Source organism: Triticum dicoccoides, chromosome 7B (assembly GCF_002162155.2).
Source record: "Triticum dicoccoides isolate Atlit2015 ecotype Zavitan chromosome 7B, WEW_v2.0, whole genome shotgun sequence".
Lineage (NCBI taxonomy): Eukaryota > Viridiplantae > Streptophyta > Magnoliopsida > Poales > Poaceae > Triticum > Triticum dicoccoides.
Window position 1 is genome coordinate 126,690,165 of NC_041393.1, and position 25,532 is coordinate 126,715,696.

The 25,532-nt window shown below is 42.1% G+C and overlaps 3 protein-coding genes and 1 long non-coding RNA gene across 6 annotated transcripts; 3 read left to right on the forward strand and 1 right to left on the reverse strand.

Moving 5' to 3' along the window:
* The first annotated feature begins 505 nt into the window (after positions 1–505).
* On the forward strand, positions 506–6,184 carry LOC119336200 (O-fucosyltransferase 15-like). 2 transcript variants are annotated; one of them, XM_037608208.1, is made up of 10 exons: positions 506–990; positions 1,892–1,981; positions 2,088–2,202; positions 2,328–2,389; positions 2,993–3,081; positions 3,200–3,320; positions 3,411–3,554; positions 3,914–4,242; positions 4,436–4,676; positions 5,231–6,184. In XM_037608208.1, the coding sequence occupies exons 1-10, from the start codon at positions 730–732 to the stop codon at positions 5,540–5,542; spliced, it is 1,764 nt and encodes a 587-aa protein (XP_037464105.1). In that variant the 5' UTR covers positions 506–729; the 3' UTR covers positions 5,543–6,184. The 2 variants fall into 2 exon arrangements, with proteins under 2 accessions (XP_037464105.1, XP_037464106.1); XM_037608209.1 differs by having other exon boundaries at positions 911–990; positions 1,896–1,981.
* A 221-nt stretch (positions 6,185–6,405) lies between these two features.
* Positions 6,406–10,538, reverse strand: LOC119336201. 2 transcript variants are annotated; one of them, XR_005162245.1, is made up of 5 exons: positions 10,141–10,538; positions 9,994–10,060; positions 9,809–9,879; positions 6,731–9,046; positions 6,406–6,594 (listed from the first exon to the last, which is right to left on the reverse strand). It is a non-coding gene; the product is annotated as an uncharacterized LOC119336201 (long non-coding RNA). The 2 variants fall into 2 exon arrangements; XR_005162244.1 differs by having other exon boundaries at positions 6,406–9,046.
* Positions 10,539–12,653: 2,115 nt separating this feature from the next.
* Positions 12,654–17,351, forward strand: LOC119337742 (glutathione gamma-glutamylcysteinyltransferase 1-like). Its single transcript, XM_037609919.1, has 6 exons — positions 12,654–13,266; positions 13,365–13,528; positions 14,911–14,962; positions 15,046–15,273; positions 15,361–15,867; positions 16,970–17,351. The coding sequence occupies exons 1-6, from the start codon at positions 12,796–12,798 to the stop codon at positions 17,048–17,050; spliced, it is 1,503 nt and encodes a 500-aa protein (XP_037465816.1). The 5' UTR covers positions 12,654–12,795; the 3' UTR covers positions 17,051–17,351.
* Positions 17,352–21,032: 3,681 nt separating this feature from the next.
* LOC119341514 lies at positions 21,033–24,442 on the forward strand. Its single transcript, XM_037613386.1, has 5 exons — positions 21,033–21,448; positions 23,148–23,272; positions 23,349–23,440; positions 23,917–24,003; positions 24,155–24,442. Exons 1-5 carry the CDS (start codon positions 21,114–21,116, stop codon positions 24,266–24,268), a joined length of 753 nt encoding a protein of 250 aa, XP_037469283.1. The 5' UTR covers positions 21,033–21,113; the 3' UTR covers positions 24,269–24,442.
* The last annotated feature ends 1,090 nt before the right edge of the window (positions 24,443–25,532 follow it).

A 25,532-nucleotide genomic window follows, 5' to 3' on the forward strand; every position in this document is an offset into this window, starting at 1 on the left:
GGCATCCACTGCTGCCATCCTTGCTCATGGGTGCTACAACCAGGCAACACACACTAGTACGAGCGTCGCGTCGGGCCATGTTTTGCTGCATCCATCGACAGGAAGCTGCAACTGACCACGACCATGCTACAACCATCATTGGCGGAGATGCACTCAAAACGGTGGTGGAGCTGGAGCCGACAATGGTGGAGCTGCGATCGGCGGTGCCCTGCAGCTCACCAATGGGTTGCGAGACCGTCTCCGTGAGCGACGAGGCGACGAGCTGAAGAGCTGCGAGATGTGCGATGCGGGGGGACTTCTTTTGTCTTCATGTGAGATCGATGACAAAAGAGAAGGGCTGAATGGAGTGAATGCCAGACATATCAAGCAGCCGCGTGCTAACCGGCGCAAATTTGGGCCGGTGCACCAACGCCTAGCACTCACCAAAAGAAAAAGAGGAAGAAGCACGCTCACCTCACGTGACCGTCCGCACAGCTTCCTTCCTTCCGTGCCACGCCTACAGCTAACCAACTTTTAACCCATCCCTCCTCCGATCTGCACAAACTCCAGCGTGCAGCACACTTTCCATCAATCAATTAAACTAAGCTCGCAATCAATCGCAGCCGCACTCCGCTAAACCCACGCCGATCATCCCTTTCCCACCCACGCAGCTCGCTCGATTCCCACTCCCACCAAATCCCCTGCCTCCCCGCGCGCGCGCCCGAGATCCAAATCCGGCCGCCACCCGCGATGCCGGAGGCGGCGTCGCCACCGCCGCTGCTCCCGCCGCCGGCCTCGGCGAGCTCCCCGGCCGCCTCCGTGCTGCGGACTCGGCGGCGGCGCAGGGCGTGGCGCCGCCCGCGCGGGCTGCTCTGCTGGGGCGCCCTGGTCGCCTTCTTCTTCCTCATGAACTGGTGGATGTTCTCCCGCCTCCAGGACCCCGCCACGCGCCCGCGCTTCCGCCTCCGCCGCCACCCGCCCCGCGCGACCAACTCCTCGCTCTCCACCCTGGTAATGCCGGTGCTTCTCTTTGAGTGCTTCCTGCCTTTGATTCGGCTTAGGTCCTCGGGTTATGCTTGCTTCTAGGGGACGGAGAACATGGCTCGTTGCTACATTTCGCAATCTGGCTTTTGGTTAAGAGGGTTTTTAGCCGCCGGACTTGAAAGAGTGCAAAATAGCAAAATGCAGTGTGTCGCGATGTTGAACTACTATTTCATAAGCTTCAAAATTAATGTTCTAATTTTCAAAAAATAAAATAAAATAATGTTCTGTTCTTCGACAAAAACTTCGTAGTTGTACATCTACTATCCATCAACTTGCTTTAGTACTACTGAGCTCAGAAACCCACTCTCTTGAGGTCATGGAAATTTATGGAGAAAAAGGACAGCATTTTCATGATATGCGCCTACAATGTCAGAAATTTCAAATCCAAATTCGAACTACACGTCGAGAAAGAAAAAAACAATCCTGCTGTCAGTATTGTCTGACTCTGTGGGCTATTACTCACCCGATTTGGATCAGACGTTATGCACAGCAGAATTCGTCCTTTCTGTTTATCAACGTGTAGGCCGAATTTGGGTTTGATTTTTTTATGTTATTGCAGGTGCATGCTGTGTTAATGTTGATATTTCGTTATTTTCAGAAATTTTCATGACCGTTAGAGGATTTCTCTGCTTGGGAGCACCGGGGGTACTATAATCCCGGGATTAGTCAATACACCCTCCTTATTTCCATTACTGCCATACATTATTGTTTTTACGGACAATGTCATTATGGGATTCCATGTAAGGTGCATCTTGCTTGAGGGAATGAAAGCTATCTTTTTTTTTCTTTGTATAAAGGTAAACATGTATGCTGTTGGATATAATATAACATTACCCAGGGATGATTTTGTGTTTTCAAATGTTTCAAGGAAGAGGTGAATGCTACTGAAAAGGGGAAGAGGCCTCACCCGGTCATGCTCACACACCTGCTCGCTTTGGCGGCCCATGCTTTGGCAGAGGTAGCAAAGCATTCGTAAATGCAACTATGTGTTCATCCCAAGTTCAAAGTTGGTTCGCATGTTGATGAAATTTTTTCTTTTGTAATGTGTACTGTTAATCACCTAGGCAGATAATAGGCCAGAACCCAAAGACCTATGGAAAGAGCCAATAAATGCTACTTTGTGGAAACCTTGCTCTGACCAAAGGGATTGGAAAGCATCAGGCAATATCAGTTCATCAGGTAAGCATTACTGTTGCTGTTTTGCACTTACCCACACACTATCAATGATTTTTTGTCTCCCACCCCTTTCGTGTTATGATTTACCATTCTGTTTTTTTAATTAGCCCCCTGTTTGTTAACTACAGAGGAAACCAATGGTTACATCATCATCAGTGCAAATGGTGGAATAAACCAGCAAAGGGTAGCGGTGAGTAGTCCTAACTTGTGTAACATCAGATGCGCTCTATTTAGTCCTCAAGGTTTTAGTGTGGAAGAGGTCTGCAGTTGTTACATGCAAATAGACAATGAGAAGAAGACTCTGTTTTCTTCGTTCCTTGATGGATTGGAGGATGGTGGTTTACTTGAGTTCTAACATCATACAAGACTCTGGGTTGTTCATTACCTGAATAATTGTAATCAATGTCACACTTTACTTCATTTTAGGGGGGGCATAAATTTAATACATTTCATTTTTTAAAGCAAGTTATGATTTATCCAGACTATGAAGTATGTTCTGTGTTGAATCCGTATCCTCTTTATAAAAAGGTTTGCCATAAATATGATGCCAAAGCTTGGCCAAGGATGACAAACATCATTAGCATGAATCCCACAAGACTCTCACTTCACAGCAAGTTGGAGCAAGAGGATTGTAAACATTTTTTTGTCTTATGTAATTTGAAACATCTTTCAGTTTTCCTGGTCTAATTAAAAAAAAACTTGAAGGAAACTGCAGTTCAAGCTCTAGATTTCTTAACTGCTATTCAAACTTATTTCATTAATTTTAAGTGCATTCTGGTTTATCTTCTAACAGATCTGTAATGCCGTTACCATATCCCGGTTGCTCAACGCAACTCTCGTCATTCCAAAGTTCTTGTACAGTAATGTTTGGCTGGACAAAAGGTATATTTCATCATTTCCTTACAAAATAAGTTCATCTTAGTCTTATGTGTTGATAGCTTGTGTCAGTGGTTGAATAATTCTACTATGTTCTAAAGTACAATTAAATTCAATATCGTAGCCAGTTTCGAGATATATATCAGGAGGATTATTTTATCAAATATTTGAAACCTGATATTCGGATTGTGAAGGAGCTTCCTTTGGAGTTGCAATCGTTAGATTTGGAGGCAATTGGTAGCCTTGTAAGTAATCTCTGATTTGCAGAAAGCTCTAGAGGTTGAAAAATGGTTTTGATGCTCATACTGTATTGCCCAACTCTTATTCTTCTGTAGGTTAATGATACAGATGTCATGAAAGAGGCAAAGCCAAGTATATATGTAAAAAAGATACTACCAATTTTACTGAAGAACAGAGTTGTCCACTTTGTAGGATTTGGCAATCGCTTATCTTTTGACCCGATACCTTTTCAACTTCAGGTATTGCCATTTTCTATTGATTGTTTCCATTTACCTGCAAAGGCATATGCGTGTTAAATTCCATGAGTTCTCTTCAAACATTGTTAGTCTAAGGTTGCATAAATACTGGTGGTGGGCAGTGTATTTTTACAAAACGCATACCAGAGCTATGACACGAGTTCCAACCCATATATGAAGTGAGATACAATAAAGAAGCTATTACTATGTTTGCTAGGTTTCTTATTCCTCTGTTCCTGATTCAGCCACATATTAAAATTACATACATGACACATGGATAAAGCATTAGAATTTCACTGTGTAAGTGAGAAATAATAATTTGAAAGCATGTTCTAATTATATATGTGCTAACTGTTCTACAGAGATTGCGATGCAGATGTAACTTTCATGCTCTTCGTTTTGTACACAAAATACAAGAAACTGGTGCATTACTCGTAGAGAGATTGCATGGCCACATGCCCCATCTATCTCCTTTGCAAGATAATCTTTTAGGTCATTTTGCTGGGAAATCCATCCCCAGTGGGAACAGAAACGAGTCGTCCAAATATCTAGCAGTTCATCTCAGATTTGAGATTGATATGGTTGCATACTCAATGTGTTACTTTGGTGGTGGGAAAGATGAGGAAGAGGAATTAGAGATGTATCGTCAAATTCATTTTCCTGCTCTGACAGAAATCAAGAGGACAACAAAGTATGTATGCCATCCTATGCTTTCCATTTCTAGATACTTTTTGATGCCCTGTTTGGGCATTCATGACAATGAAATGGTCTTCTTTGTATCTAATTTTGAAAAATGTTCCATCCAAATCAAATGATGTCCAATCAAATATACTTGCCTCTCAGAAAAAAAAAATGTGTTTCTGAAAGTCCAATTATTGTTTCAGGTTGCCCTCTGCTGCTTTCTTGCGATCTGAAGGCAAATGCCCCCTTGCACCTGAAGAAGCTGTGCTTATGCTTGCTGCTATTGGTTTCAAGCGCAGGACTAGTATATACATTGCAGGTGCTGAAATTTATGGAGGGAGGCATAGGATGGCTGCCATAAGTCGCCTTTATCCTGCTATAGTAACTAAAGAAACACTTCTGTCCCCATCAGAGCTTGAACCATTCAGAAACTTCTCATCGCAGGTAACTTTTGATAAGATGTTTTATTTGATTCCGTATATAGGTAGAAAACTATGCAAACACAATGTCGTTAGACATGGATGTAAATCATTCATAAGCAAAGACGCTTCTTGAAGGCTTTAAGCCTCGAATGGGTATGGACCTTCGATATAGCCTACAATTTGATTGAAATGTATACAAGTTTGCATGTGCAACACCAGGAATGCTCTAATTTTACGTGCTCCACTGTAAGGGTGGCTCATGTGGGCAGCTTAAGTATTTCGTTTGCCAGTTCCGTACTTAAGGTGTCTCATGTGTGAAATTCAAATTCGAACCACTAGAGTGGCATACATGATAAAGAATATTAGCAATATCAGAATTTTGAATGAAAGTCTGCACGTACATGATAAAGAAGTCGAGCCTTTCGTTTTCGAGGGGTCAGCACCAACAACTGTGTTATCAGTTTCATTTTGAATGAAATGAAATTGGGAGCTCTGCTCCTTAATTCGAAAAAAATAAGCACCTTATGCATTCTAATTATACTTGATGAAATATTTTTTTTCTCTTGTCATTTGCAGTTGGCAGCTTTGGACTTTATTGCATGTGCATCAGCTGATGCATTTGCTATGACTGACCCAGGCAGCCAGTTCTCTTCTCTTGTTCAAGGATACCGCATGTACTATGGTGGTGGGGACCTTCCCACATTAAGACCAAATAAGCGTCGCCTAGCCAGCATACTTGTGAAGAATGCCACAATAGAGTGGAAGGAATTTGAAACTAGAGTAAACAAACTCATACAACAAACTAAGCAAGTCCATGAGAGGCCAATTGCGAGGAGCATATTCAGACATCCACGTTGTCCAGAGTGTATGTGCAGAACAGATAATTGAGACATTCTGGGAGTTTCTTGTGCCTGTAACGGTATTATGCAGCCAGAGGCCCAGAGCTTGTTTTGGCTCTTTGGCTGATACCTCGACATGAAGCACCACCGGAATCAACTTAGATTGGGTGACAAAGTTCTCGCTTTAAGCTGAACAACAACCGTGCATTCTAAATATGCTTCCAGCACAGCTGATTGGGATCAAATTCAGTTTACTGACTGCTCTGATCAGCTTGACATTGTGTTGCACTTGGATTGTGGTAGATCAGGAACTAATTTTTGCATCTGAGCTACGGTGTTGCTGCTGCCGTATTTTTGATAGGTCAGGCTGGGAACAGCATTGTTACCGCGAGTGTATTATCTGTATATCTGACAGACGGAAAAACAACTATATTATTTCTGTTCAGAGTTCAGAAGATCTATCATTTGTCAACATAGGCTTCTGGCTTCCTAAGATTGGAGCATGCCATATCAATTGTGGTTCGTCCATCATTTGTTGAGTCGAGTTCTCAAACTTGCTGTACATTTTGTTCGCATTCCTTTTCAGTGGGTAATGTTGTACTATACGAGCCGTACATATTGTAAGGTTATACCAAAGGGCAAGGTTAACAATGCTGCCATTTTGTGTATCTATACGTTGTGTATCATCAAAGTGCAGACTTGCAGTGCCATGCTGCTGCTACGAGGACGATCTCCATTCTCTTTTCGAATTTCCTCAACCGGTGATTTTGGCAGAAATACTATTGGAATTTCTTACTAGCTCCTGTTCTTCTGCTTCCAACTTGTACAAGTTGTACCTCTGCAGCTCCCTCTTGGTATGTCATACGGCTGTCTGAATCCTTGATGGCCGAGGCCTATCAATTGAACAGTTGCTTGTAGTAATCCTGGTTTAGCATATACGTTCATACAGAGTAACAATACAGTGAAGATTCAGTACAATAATGTTCATCTAATGTTGTCTAAATTTCAGTTTCACATGAATATATATTTACTAAAAGACTTCCACTATTTGCACCAGAAGGCATCGTAAATGGTCCTCCAATGTGTTCTTCATGCTGAGCCCTACAACGAAGGAAGAAGGGGAACAGGCGATCAAAGAGTAAGTAGCATAGAAGTTTGACATGAATATATGCTCACTAAAAGACTACCACTGTTTGCACCAGAAGGCACCAAATATGTTCATCAACTGTGTTATTACCTCTGAGCTCTCTCACTGTCCTCCTAAATTGGTACTTCTTGTCAGTACCCAGCTGGATGTTTGGATTACAGTGTCAGTTTTGTTTCAGGGAGAAACAACAATTACCGAACAGAAGACTCAGGCTAAAGTGAAACATCGTGCATTTACTGCAGAGCAGCCATGACAAAAAGAGCAGTGCGTGTCTATTAAGCAAGGAATGACAACGTGTGCTATATACTAATCCAACAGATTTCGATCCATAAGCAGTCATAACAAATAGAGGCGGGAATTAACACCTTCATCGTCATTGATCCATATGTGGTCATTGATGTTTGCTCCATTCATCCTAAATTTGTGATTTGAGTTTCATAAGTGTCCGAATCAGCATCTATTTACCTATTTATGTATTATTGCACAATGCATTTGATAGTGGATTCGCTTGTTGGTACAAATGTACACACGACCTTGCTATAATTATTTTGACAGGCTATAGTTCAATTAGAAAATATAGTAGCAGCAGAAAATATAGTTTACTAATAAATCAATGGAAAAGATGAAACTTAAATGTGAATAAGGTAGGAGCGGGTACTTCTGTACTAACAATGCCCGGGGCATTGATGGCAAGAAGGGGATAGTTCATGACCCGTAGGAACAAAATGAGCAAAAAGAAATAGAATTATTGAAGCTGAAAAATTGAACACCTTTGTAGAATGCACAAATGTAAGGGGAAAACACCAGATGGATTACTGATATACAATATTGGCATCATCTAAATACCAAGGAATCGCTACTACATGGGAACATAAAATTAGTCTCAATCCTTCTACGCAAGTCCAACTTGGATGCGTCTACTACAGGCAGTAAATATAATTCTATGTCTCTGCTGCATGTGCAGCCGGCTCTTGATCATGGCTGCAACACACACATGTTGAAACAATAGTCATACAGAAAGAAACAACTGCGACCCGATCGGCCGAGGCTGGGATAACAAAGGACTATAGTAGTGATGCATATATTAAAACTTGAGCGGTTACACACTAAACCTCACATAAACAAGTGCTACTTTCGAGTATTTCCATCATATCTGTATGCATCACTACTAAAGAATTGAATAAACCAACTTCAAATCAGATCAACGTCGGGTACACACGGACAAAGATGACATGTTGGTACCTGTCAATAGATGTCTAATGTCTTAACCTTCCAGATTCAGTTTCTTTGATAACCTATTCTTGTAGATGCAAGCTGCTGCACCAACAGATAAAGTGACCCAGAATTTCAAATAATTCCAAGTAAAATAGGATTTGAACAGATAAAAAAGGTGAGGGTAGAAACACATACTGTTTAGTTATTTTCTTTGAAAGAATAAAGTTGTATACAACAGAAGACATATTCTATACATAATTTCCAAAAAGAAAAACCGAAGCAAGCAAAAACTAACAATAGCAGAAATTGTAGGACATGAGCAGCCAGGGCCGGCCACAAGCAAGACATGCGCAACAGCCGGCAATCAACAGCAGTAGCAACACGACACACAGCAAAAATAGCAGCAAGAGCCGGCCACGATCAGGACGCACACACGTCCACGAGCACGACACACGTGGGGCCGCCGAAGGCAAGAGAAAGCAGAGTTAAACATGATTGGTTGTCGTGATTTACCCCTTGGGCCTTGCCATGAATATATACTTGATGATACTTCATCATCAAGATTACATCCAGATGTACAGGATCCCAATTAGGATCAATCTACGATTACAATAACAAAGGCTATCCTTAATTACATGATTCTCTAGGATTTACATTGATTAACAAGCAGCACTGCCAGAAAAATGCTACTACTTCCATCAAAGATAGGAGGATACCTTAGAGAACAACAAAGCATTACATAGAACTAAGGCGCATATATGTGAAATATTTGTACTAAAGCCAAATTGCAGTTACTTTTTCTAATGATTGTTTGACTGCAGATATATGTTGATTTTATATACAAGCAGTATGGTATGCAGAAATAGATATACACAGCAATATCCTAGATGTAGAGTACTTGAATTCTATAATAATCAGGTATTATACCCCAAAGTAAAATTTCCAAAAAAACTATAATCAAATTTGGTTTGGATTTGTGCATAAATCATGGTGCCCTGGCTCCATGGAGCACCAATTCAATGTCCAATATATACTGTATCAGTAGCTTTCTCCCTTACTGTTTGAAAACAACAGATTGACGTAGTTGTGAAATGAGCAGCAGGGAGAATATCCAAGAACCAAATGGAGCATCTGAATTACCTGGGTGGTCATTGAAACAAATTGTTCATGTGGATGCCGAGCATGGTTATCCTGCCATCAAAACCAAATGGTTACTACAGGAACATAACAATATAGAACTCTTAAATGACAAAAAATGGGCAGTGCCAAACTTCTAGAGTATACTACTTATATACTTGGTAAATCTATAATGCATTTCTTTGGATTGAACAATAATATCATAATTGAACCAATTTTTTTGCTGGTTAGCCTATTTCAGATTGTAAACACATAATTGGTAAATCTATAATGCATTTCTTTGGATGAAAACAACCTATACTTGATCCTAAGGAGAAAGTATCAGTAGTTAGTGATATTTATACACATGGTCTGCTTATTCCCGTTCTTTTTCATTCATACATAATGAAATTTCAGCTACAAAGTACAACGGATCTAGAAAAAGGGCAACCTGGTGCATGTAGCTCCCGCTTGCGCAGGGTCCAGGGAAGGGTCCGACCACTTTGGGTCTATAGTACGCAGCCTTTCCCTACATTTCTGTAAGAGGCTGTTTCCAGGACTTGAACCCATGACCTCATGGTCACAAGGCAGCAGCTTTACCTTAGAGAAGAAAAATAAAAATGCCACAAAACTCCATGAACCATCTAAACTAATATAATCCAAAAAATAATAGGTGTGCCAACAATGTCTAAATTAGCAGGTCACACAGTATTCAAAATGATAAATATATAGCAATAAATAAGGCAAAGCACCACTGAAAAAACACCATTACAGTATAGCAACTAAAACAAGAGGAAAATGAAATGCTCGGGAAAGGAAAAGTTCATCACCACACACATTTGATGGTCTGGAGCATGAGTTCCAAGTGGATCTGTGAGGGATACACGGATTGCATCAACCAAGCCATCCTTCAAGACAACAAACAGAATATATCATGGAAGAACCAGAGGCATCAAATCACATAAAAGACATGGCATTAGCTTTCAGTCCACAAGGAAATCGAGATTGAGACGGAGACTGACTTCTTCCTCTGCGGTTCTGTCCAGGTGTTCTTGTTCCACAAGTGCGCCTCAAACCGCCCCATGCACTCTGATAGAGAAGGAAGAAGAGGAGAGGGTAAGAGCTAGAGCAGATCAGATCAGAGAGAAGGAGGAGGGGGATGAACTCACCAGAAATAGAGGATGCCCAGCCCGATGCGCCCCTGTAAGGCTGCACCCCATGGCCGGCGGGAAGCGGAGCCGCGCGTGGGGACGGAAAAGGAGACGGAGAGGAGCCACCGGAGTCCACCGGAGCCGCGCCGGCGACGAAGGCGATGCCCAGCCTGAAACCCTAGCCATGGCCTCGTCCTACCCACCCGTGCCCATTTTTTGTGGCGAGCCAAGATACGAACAGCCAGGAGAGTAGACGCTCTAGGGTTCCCAAGGAGGAGAAGATGATGCGGCGGCAGCGGCAGCGGGCGAGCTCGGCGGCGAGAGCAGCAGTAGTGAGGCAGGCTGCAAGAGAGGAACAACGATGGGGAGTGGATGCTAGGGTTCTCACCCAATCGTCGCCCTCCTCACCGATTGGGGACGAAGCCACGAATCGACAGAAGGCACGAGGCAAGAGGCTATGCGAAATCCCAAAATTACCCTCGCTGGGCGATGAGAATCTCGGCGGTGGCACGAGATCTTTTGCCTGTCGTGAGCACCGACGAGCCGCACGAGAATGCGTTCCAGCCACAGCAAATGACACGCGGGGCCTACCAGCGAGAGACCCCACGCGTCGGCGAGAACCGGACGGAAATTACGGAGTAAACGAAAGCGCGAGGGAAGAGTTACTATTCATTGCTACAGGAACCCAAGTTTGATCCGACGGCGAAGGCTCTCCGGTGGCTCGATCCGACGGTGGGAGACAAATCAAGCAAACGAATCGGACGGCCAGAATCAACTAAACTCTGAGGAGGCGCAGAAAGCGCTCGATCCCTTATTTCTCGATGAATGGGGCACGTATTATCATGCAAAAAAAAAGCAACCTAGATGGGTTGACTAGGATGGCCTAAAAATATAAGAAAGAAGGATTAAAAATCTTGGCACAAAACCCCGACAGAAGTTTAAAATTTAAAATCAAGAGACATAAATTATCACAATTGAATAGAATAACATGTTCTATATACATGGCATGAATCATGCCCTTTTTTGAAACGTGCAAGCACAAGTGAAATATGGTGCGACTTTGGGTTAGAAAGTCAACTTAGATTGCAAAATATTCTGCTGCCTAGGAATTAGCAAAAGTGTAGTAGTTTTTCTTTTCGAACCATGCAAGAGAGCTAGTACATGTAATCAAATAGATTTAACAAGATGACTGCATGCATCGTTTGATGCAGAGGCCGAGGTAATCCTCCTTTTTAAGAAAAATGTAACCAAATAGATAGAAAGACAATGCTCCAGCTGACCAGTGCAACGTCTCAAGAAAGAAAGCTCCCTTAATGTCTGCAATCCTTTCTTCTTTCTTCCCTCAAACTTCTTACCACTCCTAATTTTTTTTAAAAAAAACTTCCTGCCACTCCTTCCCCTTCCATTTTGTTTTTATGTTCGAGCTTGTTCGTATTATCACCTTCCCAAGAAGATTGGAGGAGATCAAAAGCGATTTTGACCTGCAAGAGATTTATATTAGTCCCCCTCAATCATCTTCAATCCCCATTAAACCCAACAAGCCCTTAAGGTGTTGACGAAAGAGCCAACCAAAGTCATTGGTTATAAGGTTTTTAGCATGGTTAGGATATTTTTAGACCCATAGCCAAAGGTGGTAGGTGTCTTATAGATAAATTTCATCGGTCGTTATGGTGATGTTGGTACTCCTATCTCTTTTCTGTTGTAACAAAATGTACGATGTAATTTATTATGGCCTTGTTATTTTTTCCCCTCAGAAGATAATCAAGACATAATTATTGCGAAAGACTGAGGGATGAATGTGGCACAATAATAATGATTTTTAGACGACATAATAAAAATGAATTAGGGTGTAACAAATGTCCAATTAACCCCATTAAAGGCCATGATCCATTCCATTTCACACAGTTAGGAAAAAATGTTATTCATCCGAACAATGGTTTTGGCTACTATTCATGGTTAAAATTGTCAAAAAAAATTTGGGAAATGATAACCCTCGAACGATTCGAGTGTTAAGCATGGCAACCCGAACGTTTTTCACGGTAACTTTAGTTCACGCGGTTCACGCGAGGTTGGAAAACATGACAATTTTCCGACAAAATAACGAACTGGGACAAAGTTGTCATGTCTTAACAACTAAAGTTGCCACCTCACGTCAACTAAAGTTGCCATGAAAAAATGTTCGCGATGAAAACGTTCGTTTGTCGGGGTCCATTTTTTTTCATGACATGTGGATCACATTTGTGCTTGAAATTTGGTGCCACGGTAGACACACGTTCAGTCAACGTCGCGTGCAGAATTTTGTACGAATAATATTGGAGGTGATCACCATTCCTTTCTTTAACTCGGCATAGTATAAGCCCATTTGCCGGCAACCGCAATCCAGAATCGGCGGCAGGATATGTACGAATTTCGAAGATTGACAGCTACTACCAGAAGAAATACGGAAAGAATGTCAACTTTGGGCGAAATTTAAGCGTCGAAAACGGAAGTGGAGGAGCACAACTGGCGGTCGACAGCGAGGCGCCGACGACGACTCCCAGGTTGAAATCCTATTGAATTTCAAAAAAGGGCGGAGGGAGAGGAAATAAGAAGGGGAGAGCCGACCGACAGGTGGCGAAATCCCCCGAAGCCGTCCGTACACTTGCAGCAGATCGGCCGGCGGAAGCCAGCAGGATGGAGGTGGCGTCGCTGTACCGGCGGGTGCTGCCGTCGCCGCCGGCGGTGGAGTTCGCGTCGGCGGAGGGGAAGCGCCTCTTCGCGGAGGCGCTGCAGGGTGGGACCATGGAGGGCTTCTTCAACCTCATCTCCTACTTCCAGACGCAGTCGGAGCCGGCCTTCTGCGGCCTCGCCTCCCTCTCCGTCGTCCTCAACGCGCTCGCCATCGACCCGGGCCGGCCGTGGAAGGGGCCCTGGCGCTGGTTCGACGAGTCCATGCTCGACTGCTGCGAGCCCCTCCACAAGGTCAAGTCCGAGGGCATCACCTTCGGCAAGGTCGTCTGCCTCGCGCACTGCGCCGGCGCCAGGGTCCAGTCCTTCCGCGCCGACCAGACCACCATCCACGACTTCCGCGCCCACCTCACGCGCTGCGCCTCCTCGCAGGACTGCCATCTCATCTCCTCCTACCACAGGAGCCCCTTCAAGCAGGTCGGTTGGTTGGTACACCTTCTCTTTGTTCCTCAGTTCCCCAAAATTCCACCTACCAGTAGATCACACAATGTCTGATGCGGCGTGCGGGGGTGCAGACTGGAACTGGCCATTTCTCACCGATCGGCGGCTATCACGCCGAAAAAGACATGGCGCTCATCTTGGATGTCGCGCGCTTCAAATACCCTCCTCATTGGGTTCCATTGACGCTTCTCTGGGATGCCATGAACACGACTGATGAAGCAACTGGACTTCTCAGGGGGTACCTTCTCTTACCCATCTCTCTGTCTCTTATTATCACCGTTTCCTTGGTCAGACATTGAACTCCTGTATATAAGATGGTATTGAATGTAGTTCAGTTCGCTGTCTTGTTACTTTGCAGTCAAACAGGAGATTTGGGATTAAGCAGCTGCATTTAGGCTGCACTACTGTTCATTGATTATCTGGATACACGCTGCTGCTTTGATCTTGTATTGACATGCGGTTTACTAATAGCTCTAAAATTTATATTTGGTTTAAGAAAACCTGCTTTGTGTGGTTGGTATTTTTATGTACTTTGGTATCATAGTAAACTTTGCAACCTGCCCTATGGACTGCAGTTTCATTTTTATTACTTCCTCTGTTCACTTTTATAAGGCGCTGTAGAGATTTAAGACAGCATGCAAAACAGTTTAATTTCAGTTGTCTAAAACGACTTATAAAAGTGAACGGAGGGAGTAGGTTCTTGAGATATGTTATTTGAAGGGAGCATCTTGATTTCTTCAGTTGCAATTGTTTAGTTCATTTCCTTTTTGCCTTCTTGATTGGCTCAACATGCTCATTGGGAGAGGCTGAGTGTTTATCCATCTTTCTGTCTCTTACCACTGTTTCCTTAGTCAACATGTACTCCTGTAGTCCTGTATAAAGATGCTGTTGAATGTAGTTTAGTTTGCTGTCTTGTTACCTTGTAACCAAATAGAACAGCTTGGGATTAATCAACAGCATTTGGGCTACACTACTATCAGTGATTATCAGGATACGCATTTCTTCTTTGATCTTGTATTGACACGCAGTTTACTAATAGCTCTAAAATTAATATTTGGTTTAAGAAAACCTGCTCTGTATGGTTGGCATTTTTATGTACTTTGGTATCATAGATAGTAAACTTTACAACCTGCCCTATGGGCTGCAGTTTCATTTTTATTAGGTTCTTGAGACATGTTATTGCAGGGAGCATCTTGATTTCTTCAGCTGCAATTGTTTAGTTCATTTCCTTTTTGCCTTCTTGATTAGCTCGACATGCTTCATTGGGAAAGACTGGGTGTTTGCTCTAACTCAATGCTACTTGAGGTGCCTGATTGTTTTGGCTCTGATGTAATGCTACTCCAGTTGTAGTTTAGTAGTCTTACAGCTAGCTGGCTAGCTGCATTGTATCATGTGTCTGTGTAGAGTCGTAGACCTTGACATCACATTACACATGTTTTATCTCCTATACATTCAGATCTTTCCAGGTAACCGACTGTAGACCTGCCTGTTCATTTAGAGAAAACATAGACTGCAAAATTGCACTGTTGTTCTAGTTCTTCCTATGGAAATTCAAAAATAGATTATGAAACTGCAGTGTTGCATGCCACCTTATGACAGTGTTGTCTTCGTATTTGATAGGTTCATGCTTGTATCAAGGCGCAGTTCAGCTCCTTCATTTCTCTACACAGTGGTAAACATGCCATTGCTATGCTGTATCAAGTGCAAATTGACATCTTCGGTTCTCCTTTTCTCATTGCTTCCAATTTTTTGAAGAGTTGCGGCCATGGAAGTTGGAAAAGCATGGCAAAGTATTGTGTGGAAGATGTACCCAATCTACTGAAGGATGAGAGTCTAGACAATGTTACAACACTTCTGTCCCGCCTAGTGGAATCTCTCCCAGCCAATGCTGGAGATTTGATCAAATGTGTCATTGAAGTTAGGAGAAAAGAGGAAGGTGAATCAAGCTTGAGCAAAGAGGAGAAAGAAAGACTTTTTTTGAAGGTCAGTTTCCTTTTGCTTTGCTGATGCTGATTTTACCGTTACTGTTTCTCCCTTGCATAACACACCATATACTCTGTTAATTTTCAGGAAAAAGTATTACAGCAAATCCGTGATACTGATCTTTTCAGAGTAGTCCACGAACTGCAATATCCCAAGGGGCTATGTGGTAGTTGCTCGTCTTCAAGTGATGAAGATTCGCTTGCCGAGATTGCAGCCACTGTGTGCTGTCAAGGAGCTGCATTCCTGTCTGGTAACCTTGTATCTAGAGATGGGTTCTGCTGCCGAGAAACATGTATCAAATGTATAGAAGCAAATGGTGATGGACTAAAGACTGTTATCTCAGGAACCGTGGTATCTAAAGGGAATGAACAGGGTGTTGATTTGCTTTTACCAACATCCTCATCAAAAACAAGCTCATGCAATTCAAACTTGAGGAGCAAGATTGTCAAGTATCCATCAAGCACAGATGTTCTAACTGTCCTACTGCTAGTTTTACAGCCTAACACATGGCTTGGCATAAAAGACGAGAACGTGAAAGCTGAATTTCAGAGTCTTGTTTCAACAGACAATCTTCCTGATCTTCTTAAACAGGAGGTGCGTTGATTCAGCCCAAGTATCTCACGTATCTATTTACCTTGCTCCTTAGCAACATGTTTTAAATTTATTTTTTCTTATGCAAATTATATCAAGCTTTGTGCTAGATGGATCAGTAATTCAGTATCCTATTAATACTCAATAGGAAACCTGAGATAGGTATCCGAAACCAGCACCACTAACGACAGACAAATAGAAAGCACAACTGAATCTTTTTTTATCCTCTTTACACTAAAGAAGTTAATCTTATGTACTTCCTGTATTGAGTGTGGTAGTCTGGGACTCAGGGATATATTGGAAGTTTTGACTTTCTGTTGTGTTTGGGGTATCTTAGGCAGTGGTAATCTGCTACATGAGTCCATGAATTGCTCACAGCTTGCACAGCCTATTAAAACTTTCTTTTGTTTTCCTGAAATGGATTTTGTTCTCGGTGCATCTTTTTTATGTCTTTTTATTTAAATTTATCTTGGCACATTGCGGTTTCAGCCGGCTAACTCCTACAGATGCAGACATTGGTCTACATGCCATTGTATAAGATGGATATTCTAAGTTATAGCAAGTTTTCATATGAATTCAAGAGCTGACTTGTGTATCAAACTGTTATGGGCACATATGTGAGTAAAAAACGTAAGCGAATAGGTGAGAATGAGATTAAGGGTAAGGATACAAAAAACGGATCTATTATCGCAGCAAGTCAGTACTCGGAACCAGGTGGTTATCAGCCGGTTACTGTCTTACTGGTCTTTATGTATCTTCGTCCTCAATGTCTGTGCTCCTTTGGTGATTCATGAGCATTTGCAACAAAGTTTTCATTTAATTTAGTGTTAGAATACCTCTTTCCAGATGGGTATCTACTTTACCAGCCCAGCTCATGCTGTCAATTTTCCTGACTGATATCTCTCTCTGACAGCAGACTAATACTTTTAATCATCATTGTACCCACATGTTTTTCTTCCTGAATAAGCCTTCATTCCATGGGACAGTCCCATTCATATTCCCATGAGAGGAAACAATAGTTAATTTATTCCTAAATGAACTCCCAAAGCCTATTATGCATGAAGTATTATATGTACTGTAACTGGATTCTCTTTCCTGTTAATAGATACTGCATCTAAGGCGGCAGCTCCATTATTTGGCTGGTTGTAAAGGACAGGAGGCATGTCAAGAGCCTCCATCCCCTTAGCGACGCTGCTGCGACAATCTGCTCACTTGGTTAGGAGATAAGGCCCTTGGAGATCCCACGAGCATACTATTGAGGCAAAAATATATGATTCAATAAACAGACTTACTTCGTGAGGTAGGAGGACATACTAATGATCAAGTAATGGGATTTTGAGAGAGTATTGGAGCCAAGATAGCTGGTAACATCCTGGTTACCGGTCTCTTGGTTCATTATATGTGTAAATTCTTTTGTGTTTATATAATTTTCTTCGACTATGTATCCATTCGGTTCCATTAACCATGAACACCAAGATTCCACTGAACTAGTAAAACACCTGTCAGCCAATGTGGAGACACGGAATAACCTGCTTCTGTGTGGAACTGATAGATTCACATGAGCAAAATTATACAGATGCCAGATCGTAATGAAATTTAAATTGGTATTCACAACAGATATGCTACTCTGTATCCAATTGTCAGACTAAGCTTGCATGAATAATAGCCGGCCACCTGACAGTGAGTGTTGGTAAAAATGCTACTCATCCAATGACATACTTTTTGTGGCACATAGCTCACATTTTGTTGGTAAATTAATAATCAAAATTAAGCATAAATATATGACGTGGTCTTGTATACAAAAAGAGGGAGTACTGAAATTTGTAGCTACTCAATCCTGACTACTTGGAGTGCAAGCCGCTTGTTCCTCTGCGCTGACCTGTAGTGACAGTAGCTCAGCATTTGATATGTTTCGTCTCTACTCCCTCTGTCCCCAAAATAAGTGTCTTAACCTTAGTACAAAGTTGAGACACTTATTTTAAGACGGAAGGAGTACTGTCAAAGAGACGGCCTTTTCAGAAGCTTGTTTTGCATATAAAAGTGTTTAAGAAGCAACCGCTATAAACAGAAGTTGGCGGCTCTAATCCTTGTGATAAGAAATGTTGGGGTGCAGCTATTGCTGACTACTGTGGCAAAACGGACTTGTTGACCAAGGCAGAGAAATCGGGGAATTTCTGCCTTCTGGAAGGGGGTGTCAAGATGAAACGACTTGTTTTACTTGCTTTCCAAGAAGTTGTTTGTTTTGTGGGGGTGGGGGACCTCTGATCTATTCATCTACTGTTAAGTTATTACAAAGAATGATTCAAAAAAGAAAAGATAGTACAAAGAACATCAGAAGGAATTATATACAGGTCCGTAAACCACCTAGCGATGACTACAAGCACTTGAGCGAGTTGAAGGCGCACCTTTCATCGCCTCATCACCGGAGCCGGCAAACCTTGTTGTAGTAACCAGTGAGAAAATCGTCGTGCTAAGGCCCCAGAGGACCAGCACAATAGAACAACAAGCGCCGTCGATGAAGAGAAGCGTAGATTGAAAGAATCCAACCTATAGACATACGAATATAGGCGAACAAAGACCGGATCCTAAGAAATTGTTTCATTAGCGATTCATTTACGCGCGTGTGTGCTAACAGTAAATAAAATAACTAATTATGGGTCCAAAGGGCATGTATGGTGCAGGGTGTTTAAATAATATAGACAACGAAGACCGGATCCTAAGAAATTGTTTCATTAGCGACTCATTTACGTGCATACCGATAGTAAATAAAATAACCGATTATGGGTCTTAAGAGCATGTACAATGCAAGGTGTTTAAAGAGGAGATTGTAAAAATGAATTATTTTTTTAAAGTACCGGTGCTTATTTGTACAACATGTACTTAGGCCCCTAAGCTATAGAAACAAGCACTGATGCTCAAGCAAAAAATATGATTTATTACAAACACCTTTCTAAGTATCTTGCATTATTATTGAATTCATATTCTAGCCGACTCATCCAAAAGTTCAAACTGATGGAGGAAGGCGGGTAATATATTTCAACACTCCCCCTTCTGTCTAGACTATTTTAGTCCTTAGGTGTGGGATCGATGTAGGCCACAAAACCATTTTTATTTAATACTGCGTTGGCAGAGTCTTGAACTCAAGACCTCTTGGCTCTGTTACCATATTGAATTCATGCTCCAGCCAACTCATCCAAAAGTCTGAACTGATGGAGGGATGCGGGTAATATATTTCAACAATTGTACATGGTCTAAGTCAACAAACGGTGTGTATTTTTGGTGGCTGCGCAATGCCCTCGTGAAAGTTGTTTCGTTTAAAAAATATATTATTTTAAGTAGAGCCTAAAAGACATAGTGTTATTTTAGCAATGCCAAATAGGATGACCGTGAGTTAGAAGAGAAATGGAAAATAAAAAAATGTTTTTTGTTAGCAAAAAAATGATATATCTCCAATATTGCTCTAGTTTAACTTAAATCACACTATAATTTTGGGAGCGCATCCATGAATTGATAGAGATTACGCCAATATATATTTCATTTTATATCATGTCTCATGTCTATAGTTGAACTTATTGCAATTTTTTTATCTTTATAGACCATCATATGCATTGTTGAGGAAATCGTTAACTGATAGCTGCTCGGTTGGCTGGCGAGAAAGGGATTAATAGGCTAATTAATTAGTCATTTAATCAAGTAATCGGTCGATTACCCTACGAGTAGGGATTAATCAGCAAGTTAACTAGTTAATCGGATAAATTCTTGAATATGGATCATATGTAAGAATGCAGGCGGACGCGTCTGCACCTGTCGGCATGATGATGGATGGTCCCGGACGCACCCGCCTGCACCCCTAATTATAACCACTCAAGGGAGGCACGTGGTTCGTACTGTATAGCAAAATCTTCATGTATTTCTTAAAATATAGTGGACATCTCCTATAATCACATATGCAAAATAGAGATTTTGAGTGGTTATAATTAGAGGTGCAGGCGGATGCAATGAAATTGGGCTGGTTTGATTGCTACAAATAGGATGCAATGTATGCTCATATCATATGAATTTTCTTTGGTTTCATAGAGCTATGCCATTATATTCTTCTAGTATTGTTTGAATTATTCTTACCAATGAAACGATCTATTTGTGACAATCACTTACCATTTCTAAAGTTCCATTTTGGGTGGTTGTTTAAACAAAGAAGGATCCAATTTTTGGTGATTATGTTGTTTTGCAAAGAAAGGTGTGGAAAGTCATCAAATTCCCACTTAAATGACAACATCAAATGAATATTTGTTATTGTGTTTTTTTACTTAGTCTATATTTTAGCAATCAAAATTATATCTCTAGTGTTATATTTGAAGATGCATAATTTCTTTTACTATTCGTTTTTGCAGGTTCAATATATCATATTTCCAATACTTAGATCTTTCTTAAATTTTCATTATGATCTTTTGCGTTTCAAAATTTCACATTCAGACATAAAAAATAATCACAATTTTTCTGATGACATTTAGAATAATTAATAAATATAAATACAAAAAAAGAGATCTCAAACTTCAATATTGAAATTATAGTTCACAATATGTAAATAAAATATTGTTTCAGTTGTTGAAAGTCCAAACTACTATACCCTGAATTACTTTATACTCCCTCCGTTTCAGTGCGTATAGATTTTTTAAAAAGTCAAACTTTACAAACTTCGATCAAGTTTATGAAAAAAACTATTTATATTTATAATATTTAAATATATAAAATACAAAACTACATCTTATGATAAATCTAATGACATATATTTGGCATTCTAGATGGTAATATGTTTCTCCATAGCGTAATCAAATTTGTGAGGTTTGACTTTATTAAAAAAAAATCTACGATTGCTACATTATGAAACGGAGGGAGTATTTCCTTCAACCAACCAAGATAAAACAGAGATTACGCACGCATGATCGGACGGTTGAATCTCGCTGCATCGGACGGCTGGAGCTGGACTGACCCAACAGTTAGGCCGGTGCACCGGCGCAGATCACTGCCCTTTCATAATCTCTGTTTATGAACGTTCACTACATAGTAAAATCACATAGTAGTATAGCTCAAGTAGCTACGCTGACATCCACGTCACTGCTTATGAACGGCCGTCTACATAAGCAGCCTCCGACCTTTCTGCAAACCACTGCACCGCACACCACCTGCTCGATCAAATTACACCGCGCCCGAACAACGCCGCTAGCCTCCGGCCGCCTCCGCCCCTTCCGATGAGCTTTCTCGCCGGGCGCCTCGCCGCCCAGGAGGGCGCCTACTTCCTGCAGGAGTCCAAGCTCGCCGCCGGCCGCCTCGCGGCGAAGCTCCCCGCGTCCGCGCGTGGGCCCAGGCCGGCGTCCCCGCCTCCGTCGCCCGACGTGCTCCCGGAGATCCTCCGCCACTCCGTGCCCATCAGGCCTACGCCGCCTCCGGCTGACTCCACCCTCTACGGCTCCACTCGCTGGGTCCTCCCACAGGGCGGCGCCGAGACAGCCGGCGTGTCGCCCGACGTGCTCAACCCGCTCCGCTCGTACGTCGCTCTGCCGCAGGCCACCTTCGGCCCCAAAAGGTGCGGCTCTGCTGCCTTCAGTTCTGCTCCAATTTTTTCGCTCACAGTAGCTTTGAAATCGGGTGCTCGCTCGGGTCTGCGTACGTTCTGAATTGGGGAAAACGTGCACCCGATCATTCATGCTCGGATAATCAGCAAGGGATTAAGAATTTGTGCTTATGGGTGATGTATATTTTGATCCGTGAGAGCAATTGTTAGTTGCCTATAGTTGGTGTGGACAATATACCTGGGAAATCATATATATCACTGATGCACACGTTGGAAGAAAAACGGGCATATGAGCTTATGTGAGGTGCAGGGTGTGCTTTCATATGGAAACTGTTCCGAAAGTTGATTCTATTCACTCGATGCAATGAGCTATATGTGATTTTACACGGGTCACTTCAGAATGTACAGTCCGATAAATTTCATATGTGTTCCATATGTACTTCCGCACCTATGCTCTGCTCCCAATATTTTTGACCAAATCCTATTTGGTTTGGCTTCTAGAGTGGTTTTCCACTGAAAATAGCCGAATCCCAACCAAACAGCCTTTTCCTACCTTCAGTTTCCTAGCTTTGACCAAGGCACTTACTTCAGTTGCACGTAGGGCGCGAAGCAGCCAAGAGGTGCTTCTAGCAAGAAAACTGGCTTCCACGGAGCCCCGTTATGGAAACAAAATGCCACCGCACCCTACGAGGCTTCATAGAGCAGTTTTGCTGGTACAGCCAACCCAAAGTTGCTTCGAGTGAAGCCACAACCCAACCAAAAGGGTGTTAGTTCTAAGTTTCTAACTGAAAAACTTATGGCTTAGGTGGATTTCTTTAGTCAGTCTATAACTCAGGCTTTTCTCAGAGGAGGAAAAGAATGAAGGTGTGGGCAGGAAGGAGGAGAGAATTTGATAACCCAATGATTTCTTTTCCGTCTTTCATAATACGGTGATCTATCAAATCAATTCATGGATGAGAGTTATATTTCATGAAGTTTGTATATATACTTGCTACAAATCTCTAGCGACTTAAAGCATGTGGAGCTGAGCTAGAGTGGTAGGGATGTAAATGGAGTAAGGCAAAAATACTGAAAAAGCAATTATAAATTTCGTCTGTAATTATCTGTCACTAGATAGTTGTGGACTTGTGGTCAAGCAAGAAGCCAATCACAAACCTACACTTCTATAAATCATGAATTTGAGACATTGTTATTTTATTTGCAGCCTGCTTTCTATAATGTCATAACGAAGGGTCTAAAGTGGTCATTTTTTTAGCACGTGCATAAGCACTCGTTATGAGTCCTCTAGGAATGCAATTTCGTACTTGCACTGTTGCACATACCAGAAACAGAACCGTAAATATATAATGGCTCAACCTTTGTACTAGTTGGTTAGAGAACTCAACTTGATACTAGAGCAAGAGGTTATGTGCTACCTCCTTCATTTATTCATTTTTATAAGATGAACACACTGTTTAAGATTAAAACTTTGCAACGTTGATCAACAATTAGTTCTACATACTGAGTGCTGCAAATGGTACCATGAGATTTTTAGCAGGAGTACTGCTTCCTAAATTTAAAGAAAACTATCTCTTCTCAGTGTACCATGTAGTAGTCCTACATATTGAGAGCTGTTCTGCCTGGCCATTCTGTGAGGTAATTAAGTTAACGCTGTAAAACCTAACTTGATGATTCATTTTCATATTTTTCTGTCTTTGTCATGAATTTACAGATGGGAACTTCCAACTGAGCAGCCTTACTACTCGGCGGCAACCGCCAATGAGCGGCGACGTGATATGCATCCTCCTCCCATGGACCCTGAGAAGTTGAAGGCTGTAATTGATGGATACTCACAGGGTATGTAATTATGCCAGAAAATTTTGTGTTGTGGTGTTGTTCAAGATCTGTTGTTCTCACCTTTTCATTGACGCAGTTGGAAAGGCATTTCTTGCTGGGACTGTTTTGGTGTTTGGAGGAGCAACAGCTGTGCTGCTGTACACTGCCAATAAGCTACAGTTGCATTCAGTAAGTCACGGAACTTGCTCTAGACTGAAATATACAAGAGTAAATATACTTCCTACCTTCAAGAAAAAGAAAAAAAATGCCATATCAGATCGCAATAAAAATTCTAGGTTCTGTGGTTACTGCATGATCTTCACCTGTCTTGTTTGAGATTTATGATTTGTATTCGAGTTTTGTACTTCCATTGTTTTCCTGTCTTCAGTTTTTCATGTATTAATTTCCAAAATATGTGGTTTTCAAAATTGTTATGCTCCTTCAGCATCTTTTAGTTAATACGTAGTCATTGGCATACTTAAAATGGTAAAGAACCAACTTGTGCCCATTCATATGTCAGTGTAGATAAAACCAACTTTGGATAAGCCGACGTCAACATACTAATCAGCATCCTTGATAATAACAATGAACAACAAAAGAGATGGAAGTCAAGACATCTAATTGACAAATATCCTCTCTGAAACAACACTGGTATCCCCTTTCAGGTAGACGACGTCAAAGCTAAAGGAAAAGACGCAGTGCAACCACATGCCGATATGATCAAAGAACAAATAGCTCCACTGAGGAAATGGGTAACCAAACTTCGGAACCCATCCTTTGTTTCTGGCTGTCGTATTGATCCTCTCGTCTTGATTGTACTTCAGAGTTGGTCTTGCTCTGGTTTCTTCTGTTTATTGTACAGTAACACAATTGACATGCCGTTTCCACACACTGAAATTGCAGGCCGAGGACACGTCCCGGAAATGGCATTACGAAGCCGACAGAGAGTCCGGGGAGAAGTCTGTCCTTGTTAGAGAGCTGTCAAGAGCACTCGGTGCTAAGACACGCTCGAATTGATCAATACTACGGGCGAGTGGCTGTTGTCGTTGTTGTTGTAACCTGTAAGTCCACCGTTATGAAGCTTTCTCTTGTTTTACGTGTCTGCCTTGTCTATATGTGTAAGGCTACAAGGAACGAAATCAATGTACATATTTTACCCCTATGTTAAATAAAGCAGAGTCCATTTTGATGTGGGGAGGCTATAGCTGGTATTGGTCGGGGCTTGTGTTTATCTGCAGCCCTTATTCAGTGCTGACGCAAATTTGCCACGCTAGTGAAGAGAAGCTGTACAAAGACGTATCTATCCCCGCGTGCTAAACCGATGCGGGTGAGCACTGCAGCAGGTTCTGCTGTAGCCCCCGTTGATCATGCGCGTGCATTCCACCACAAGGAGGCCGGGCTGAGGGTGTCCGAGAGTTCAGACCTGCCACTGAAGCTCTGAAATGGCTGGGCGTGTAGTTTACTGGTGTCCGGTGAACGGCGCGCGTCCGTTTGCCACGGCCGGCCTCAGCTTGTCTCGCCGCCAGCGGGCAGCGGGGCGCGACCATGCCTAGCTGGTACTGTCTGCATTGTGTTTTTCAGAGTGCGAGGCTGTTAGAGTTGGCTTCTTCTTTATCTTCTTCTTCATCTTCTTCTTCTTAATCTTCTTCTTCTTCTTCTTCTTCTTCTTCTTCTTCTGAAATACCTTGAAAATTGTCTTGCTGGATCTCTGGAATGTGTTGTGAATAACTCCGAACCTTTAATTATGACCTACAACATGAAAGAGCATTCCTACTCGCTCTTCCATAAAGTTGTGGATGCTATCTTTTAGCAACCCATTGGTCGTAAACATCTCCACTAACTTGTCAAAAGGTCTTTTCACATTTGAAGGATGTTCACAGCCTCTACGTCGTTGCTATTGTAAATGTACTTCAGATTCGCCATCTTCTTCCTATCTCAGGGTAACAATGAATCATAACGGATCACATGTTTATCACTCTAACGAACCACTCTTCTGTGGACCAACATGGCCTAGGCCTGAATCACAGTTATAAGTGATGTTGCATAAACAACCAGATTCATCCTTTCACTGATGTGACAGTAAGTAATGGCTAAGTGTGGATGTATGGTCCTTGTCGCCATCGAAGCCGATGATGCGACCATGTTTGGAGACGAGGGAAACGAGACGTAGATGGAGGCGAAGGGGATAAGCAGGTCATGCCGCCGGAGATGAGTGAGTAAATGGGGGTGAGGCTAGATTTTGTGCCATCGTGCGCCGACAGATTTTGGTCTCCTATCATCT

What these genes read in the sequence shown, in the direction of transcription:
- LOC119336200 (XM_037608208.1), top strand. Translation starts at nt 730, where the DNA reads ATGCCGGAGGCGGCGTCGCCACCGCCGCTGCTCCCGCCGCCGGCCTCG. An exon ending in AATGTTTGGCTGGACAAAAG is followed by an intron (nt 3,082 to 3,199) that starts GTATATTTCATC and finishes TCAATATCGTAG; the next exon opens with CCAGTTTCGAGATATATATC. An exon ending in GAAATCAAGAGGACAACAAA is followed by an intron (nt 4,243 to 4,435) that starts GTATGTATGCCA and finishes TTATTGTTTCAG; the next exon opens with GTTGCCCTCTGCTGCTTTCT.
- LOC119337742 (XM_037609919.1), top strand. Translation starts at nt 12,796, where the DNA reads ATGGAGGTGGCGTCGCTGTACCGGCGGGTGCTGCCGTCGCCGCCGGCG. An exon ending in ACAGGAGCCCCTTCAAGCAG is followed by an intron (nt 13,267 to 13,364) that starts GTCGGTTGGTTG and finishes GCGGGGGTGCAG; the next exon opens with ACTGGAACTGGCCATTTCTC. An exon ending in CTTCATTTCTCTACACAGTG is followed by an intron (nt 14,963 to 15,045) that starts GTAAACATGCCA and finishes AATTTTTTGAAG; the next exon opens with AGTTGCGGCCATGGAAGTTG.
- LOC119341514 (XM_037613386.1), top strand. Translation starts at nt 21,114, where the DNA reads ATGAGCTTTCTCGCCGGGCGCCTCGCCGCCCAGGAGGGCGCCTACTTC. An exon ending in AATTGATGGATACTCACAGG is followed by an intron (nt 23,273 to 23,348) that starts GTATGTAATTAT and finishes TCATTGACGCAG; the next exon opens with TTGGAAAGGCATTTCTTGCT. An exon ending in ATAAGCTACAGTTGCATTCA is followed by an intron (nt 23,441 to 23,916) that starts GTAAGTCACGGA and finishes ATCCCCTTTCAG; the next exon opens with GTAGACGACGTCAAAGCTAA.